Here is a 6,745-nt window from a genome sequence, read left to right on the forward strand (position 1 = left end):
ACTCCTCTAAAGTCTTGAGTGCATTTGAATTTGTCTTGGGATACTTCAGCAATAACTCTTTGTACATATAGAGTGAGTCGGCTATTGGGCGAAGGTTTTGCTAGATTTCTATATAAATATACTCTTTTTTATTGAGATAGAAGGAGAGGGTAATGCTAATTTTTGAAGAAACCTTCGCCACTATCTAAGGCGAGAACCTTTTGTGTGATTTTGCGATCTCAAAAAAAAAAAAACGGCACCAGCCGACAAAAATGCTCTCACAAAAACGAAAACACCAGCACGAATCCACAACCGACACACCAACATGTTCTTCCATCAACAATTTTCCAGTCAAATTTTGGTGCTCTGGAAAGCTCGTGTGGGGAAGTATACATTCCATCATGGAATCGGTTGTGTATGATGATTGTACTACAAATGGCAACACCAAAAATTGTTTTCTCTCTGCACAACAAGGTGTATGGATTGTCGAAGAAACCATTTCGGACAGCAATACAAAAGCTTTTATTATTCATCATTCAGATGTAAATGGAAATGAATTGATTGAATCATGTTTTAATCATAATTCGAGACAATATAATATTGCTGCAATCAAGAGACAAGACTGGGACAAAGACAGCAAGCAAAACAACAATATCAGACATGTTTTAAAAAAGAAAAAAACAACAAATGGTTCACTGGATAGTAATGATTTGTTATTGCCAAATGGGTTCCTATTGATTGATTCTGAAAAATATGAATTATTTTTGAATGGAATTGCTAATTCTGAAATTGAAGATGAATGTTTATTATTCAGTGATGGTGAAGAAGAACATTCTTTTGGTGTTCATTTAACAGTCAAACCAAACAAACAATTTTTTTATGAAAAAAAGCTTTGGATGATCACCAACACACAAAATTCTGAAACTGCAACGCAAGTGATTGGTTTTGTTTATTCAATATCATCGAAAAAGATTGGATTTTGTGATTTATCAATAATTACTCTCAACAAAGGAGACACACCGACAACCACAGAAGATTATCCTTCTCCCTCTATCCTTTTTCCTTCAATCAGAGGTACACTCAAAGTTCAAAACAGAATTATTTCATCCTTTAATCGCCTACAACAGCCTCGTAGTATAACTTATCACAAAGACACTCTCTATATTTCCTTAACATGTTGGCACACAATCTTCATCTTCAATCTTACCACAAAATCATTGAAGCCATTCAAAACTAAATATTCACCATATGAGGTTGCAATATGTGATCAGGACAGTACCCTAGTTGTGGCCTCTCCAGACTGTGTTTTCAAAATAATTTTAACAGAAATTCCAGTAGGAACAATACAGGATACGTCCAATTATTCAAGTAGTTCTGGCTCTGATTCAAGTGATTTAAGTGATGCAAGCGATTCAAGCGATTCCAGTAGTTCTAGCTCTGATTCGAACGATTTAGATGAATTGCTAGGCTGTAATTATACTCTATATGCTACACAAGTACAATGGGAAACCAAGTTACCTAGTTCCACTAAGATTGGCCATAATGCGTGTATGGTTACCGATAATACTATGGTGTTTGTATGTGCGCAATATATGGATAGTATTGCTGTATTCGACATCATGAATGGACAAATGTTGATGAATGTGATCACTACTGATAATTTTGCGATTCGATTTCCTTATTCCATGAAATTGGATAACGATGGAAATATTATTCTCCTAGAATATGACACAATAATGACTATCTCAAAACAGGGCATATTGCTTTCTCAATTTAAAGTCAATGATGCTGGTTCAACCCTCGCATTTGACTCCTCCACAAACGATATAATTTTAGGTAGTTTAGATGGCGAAATTGACAGGTACAAAAGGGATGGAACATTGATAGACTCTGTTCTAACACAACCAATGTTACAGCAAGTATTATCTATATCTATGGATAGCATTAACAGAAAAATGTATGTGCTAGATAAACATGGCGTGATACCATGTAGTTATTGAAGATATTGTCAGTAAAGACAAGCTGGAAAATTTGGAGAGAGCTTGCTTCCCAGACCCTGATATTGTTTGTGCTGTTGGTACTTGTATAAAGTTACTTATAAGTAAATTATGAAACGACAGAATTTATTTAACAGGGTTGGGATTCCTTTGGGTTTGGAAGTGCACGTTTCTCTCCAGAGGCTTTTTTCATGATGATCTTTGATTGGGTTTGGATAGGTGCCCAGCTCGACTTTGAATCTTAATTTTTCGACATGCTTAATCATTGGATTTTTAATTTTTATGAAATCGTCGGGGATGGAGGTATATCTATGTGTTGATATGACTTTCATCCATTAATTATGGGTAATTATTGAACTGTACTCGCTTAAAGTAGACCTTTCGTGCATGGTCGGGTTTTTCGTCATCTTTGATGTTGAGCTTGATCCAAGCACATCATTCGATTGATTTTGAAGAGTAGTACAATCGTGCTAGCGACATCAATGAATAGTGAGCTAAGTTGGTTGAGTAGTTCAACAAATGGTGACAGGTGTCAAATTTTTGATAGAATTTAAGCGAGACCTTTTTTGTAGATCTCACGAAAATAATGGGGGTCATGATAGAGCATTCGATCAGGTTTAGGGTAGTTTTCGAGAAAATCAAGTTTGAAGGAGTTTAATTGAGTTCAAAAATGACATGAAAATTTTTCAAAAAAAAATTAAAAAAAAATGAAGCCAAAACTCCCTGCATTTTTGAGGTGATCCTCATCAAGATCGGGTCATGTTTCCATTCATCATCATGTCATATTTATATTGATCACATCAAATGTGAACATCATGATCAACATTTATGAGGAATATTTTGTGTGTATGAATACACATGGAAATGATAATCATCAAATAGTACTGGTTGGAATTGTAGTGAACTGCTCCCGTTGGATGTGATGATCATGGAATGAATCTGATGATCGGAATGTCGTTACAGTGATCAGAAACCATAGAATTGATCGTTGATTCAGTTCAAAGTGATGGTCATTTCATGACTTTGTGTGATGTGAAGTGTGATGGTGGCTCTATGGTAGAGGTGAAAAGTACGATCGAGACAAGTACTTCACAGAACTTCATGAAATTGATATGGATGGATGTTCTGATCATTCAAACAACAAATCATCAGTTTTATTCATTGACATGATTGTTTCATTGAATGGGAGCACTTCGCTTTTCTCGGAAAACATCATTTCTTGAGGAAGGGTACAACTCTCCTCTCTTGCTCATGTCATTCATTCTATCATCATGACACGTTATGATCATCATTGTAGAAGTGTTTCATGTGATTATGAATGGTTGAAAGTGATCATGATGAATTGTTGTTGGTATGTATTGTTGTATGATTGAATGATCATTTTATAACAATTGATTGATTAAGTTTTTCGATAAACCGATGATTGAAATGTTGTATAATACATTGTGGAGAGTATTTCTATGACTATTGATGATGGATATGATCATTATTGGTGGAGTATCATGATGAATGTTGTAGAGGTTTGATACCATATGGGTTTGGATAGGTGCCCAGCTTGACTTGTAATCTTAATTTTTCGACATGCTTAATCATTGGATTTTTAATTTTTATGAAATCGTCGGGGATGGAGGTATATCTACGTGTTGATATGACTTTCATCCATTAATTATGGGTAATTATTGAACTGTACTTGCTTAAAGTAGACCTCTCGTGCATGGTCGGGGTTTTCGTCATCTTTGATGTTGAGCTTGATCCAAGCATTTCATTCGATAGATTTTGATGAGTAGTACATTCGTGCTAGCGACATCATTGGATAGTGAGCTAAGTTGGTTGAGTAGTTCAACAAATGGTAACAGCTGTCAAATTTTTGATAGAATTTAAGCGACACCTTTTTTGTAGATCTCTCGAAAATAATGGGGGTCATGATAGAGCATTCGATCAGGTTTAGGGTAGTTTTCGAGAAAATGAAGTTTGAAGGAGTTTCAGTGAGGTCAAAAATGACATGAAAATTTTTCAAAAAAAAATTAAAAAAAAATGAAGCCAAAACTCCCTGCATTTTTGACAGGATCATCATCAAGATCGGGTCATGTTTCCATTCATCATCATGTCATATTCATATTGATCACATCAAATGTGCACATCATGATCAACATTTATGAGGAATATTTTGTGTGTATGAATACACATGGAAATGATAATCATCAAATAGTAGCGGTTAGAATTGTAGTGAACTGCTCCTGTTGGATGTGATGATCATGGAATGAATCTGATGATCGGAATGTTGTTACAGTGATCAGAAACCATGGAATTGATCGTTGATTCAGTTCAAAGTGATGGTCATTTCATGACTTTGTGTGATGTGAAGTGCGATGGTGGCTCTATGGTAGTACTGAAAAGTACGATCGAGACAAGCACTTTACAGAACTACATGAAATTGATATGGATGGATGTTCTGATCATTCAAACAACAAATCATCAGTTTTATTCATTGACATGATTGTTTCATTGAATGGGAGCACTTCGCTTTTCTCGGAAAACATCATTTCTTGAGGCAGGGTACAGTTCTCCTCTCTTGTTGATGTCATTCATTCTATCATCATGACACGTTATGATCATCATTGTAGAAGTGTTTCATGTGATTGTGAGTGGTTGAATGTGATCATGATGAATTGTTGTTGGTATGTATTGTTGTATGATTGAATGATCATTTTATAACAATTGATTGATTCAGTTTTTCGATAAATCGATGATTGTAATGTTGTATAATACATTGTGGAGAGTATTTCTATGACTATTGATGATGGATATGATCATTATTGGTGGAGTATCATGATGAATGTTGTAGAGGTGTGATACCATATCCTTCCAAGAGCGATTGTGTCATGAACAATACACATCAACATGTTCGTCATGATGAGTGTGATTCATCCATGTTGGTTGTACTCACTGAATCATCAATTTATGGAAGTGGTGTCTCACTTTTTCAATTCATTTTTCTTTTTCACGTGATATTACGATACTGAATAATTTTAAGAATATCACAGTGACTTTATATGATAGTATATAGCGTGATATTGTTATTTTGAAATTTGTGGAATTTATCTATATGAGTTGATTTTGTTATGAGGTACATGAGATGTGTTGAAAATGATTATTAATTAATTTTTGAAGAGTTGTCAGGAGAGTGATGCAGATAGTTTTTTATGGTAGATGAGATGGTGTACAACACATTGACATTAATTCTTGTATTTGTTCATGTCTAGAATGTATTGTTGTTGAGCACCTTAGAAGATTTCGTCATGAAGTGGATTACAATGTGAGACATGGTTCTTTCCTTGAGTTGTAGCAATCATTCATGTGTTGATCTTGTTCTATTGTGTTATTATTGATGTTGTGGAGTGTTGTGATTCACTGTGTGATGGAAGGATTCACTCATGTCACATTTGACAATTTTTCATGGAGATTCTGTGTTGATTCATGATGGCTACGTTGAAAATAAAGAATTAATTCATTGATTTTCATGATCAGTGCATGTGAAATGTATGGTGTATGTGGTTGATATGCGTCAATGTTCATGTCATCTTGATTTTGAATTTTGTCTGGTTTTACTGACCCTATACTTCCGCATTTAGAATTTATCCAAAAAAATGTTGTTGTGATTGGTCAGTGTTGTTTGGTGTTGTGATGACGGAATCATGATTGAAATCATTTGTAGTGATTGTAGATGTGTCCTTCAACCGTATTGGATACGTCTACCACGATCGTTGCTATCACCAAATGAATGAGTGTTCAAAGTTGTTCATGAAGATTGATGAGATGAAACATGGTTGTTTGAATGTTCATTCAAGTTGATAAACATGCTTGTCATGATGATGTGATCACGTGATAGTGATTGCGTTGATCCATCAATTGTATTTGTCGAGTAATGCTTTAATCATTTGAAAAAAATTTGATGTCATGGTGGATGAGATGTTTGTGTTGAATGTTAAATATTCTTTCATGATCATGAAGTACTCATGTCATAGTGTGAGTACTTTTATTTTGAAGTGTTGTGTATAGTTGTGTGCATGGTGTGATATGAAACGTTGAAAAATTTGTGACATTCTCTTTATATGTTGTGATGATGTTCACAACTCTTTGTGAAATTGATATAACATGTTTATCATGTATATGACAACATACCTATGAAGTATTATTGAATGTGTATTGATACTTGTTGAGATAATTGATAAATGTTGACTTTGGAGTGTTTGGAAAAATTGTGGTCTTAGTCTCTTTACATGGGTTTGATAAAAATTCTACTCTTTGGGTTTACTCTTTGGGTTTACTCTTTGGGTTTACTCTTTGGGTTTACTCTTTGGGTTTACTCTTTGGGTTTACTCTTTGGGTTTACTCTTTGGGTTTTTTTGGGTTTGGGTTTTGGGTTTGGGTTTGGGTTTGGGTTTGGGTTTGGGTTTGGGTTTGGGTTTGGGTTTGGGTTTGGGTTTGGGTTTGGGTTTGGGTTTGGGTTTGGGTTTGGGTTTGGGTTTGGGTTTGGGTTTGGTTTGGGTTTGGGTTTGGGTTTGGGTTTGGGTTTGGGTTTGGGTTTGGGTTTGGGTTTGGGTTTGGGTTTGGGTTTGGGTTTGGGTTTGGGTTTGGGTTTGGGTTTGGGTTTGGGTTTGGGTTTGGGTTTGGGTTTGGGTTTGGGTTTGGGTTTGGGTTTGGGTTTGGGTTTGGGTTTGGGTTTGGGTTTGGGTTTGGGTTTGGGTTTGGGTTTGGGTTTTGGGTTT

General features: G+C 35.3%; 1 protein-coding gene across 1 annotated transcript; it reads left to right on the forward strand.

Moving 5' to 3' along the window:
- Nucleotides 1-251: 251 nt before the first annotated feature.
- C9374_007313 (uncharacterized protein) lies at nt 252-1,979 on the forward strand (the record flags this gene model as incomplete). The annotated part of the gene is made up of 1 exon (XM_044697265.1): nt 252-1,979. One exon carries the CDS (start codon nt 252-254, stop codon nt 1,977-1,979), a length of 1,728 nt encoding a protein of 575 aa, XP_044555676.1.
- Between the last annotated feature and the right edge of the window lie 4,766 nt (nt 1,980-6,745).

Source organism: Naegleria lovaniensis (assembly GCF_003324165.1).
Source record: "Naegleria lovaniensis strain ATCC 30569 chromosome Unknown tig002, whole genome shotgun sequence".
In the NCBI taxonomy this organism is placed as follows: Eukaryota; Heterolobosea; class Eutetramitea; order Acrasida; family Naegleriidae; genus Naegleria; species Naegleria lovaniensis.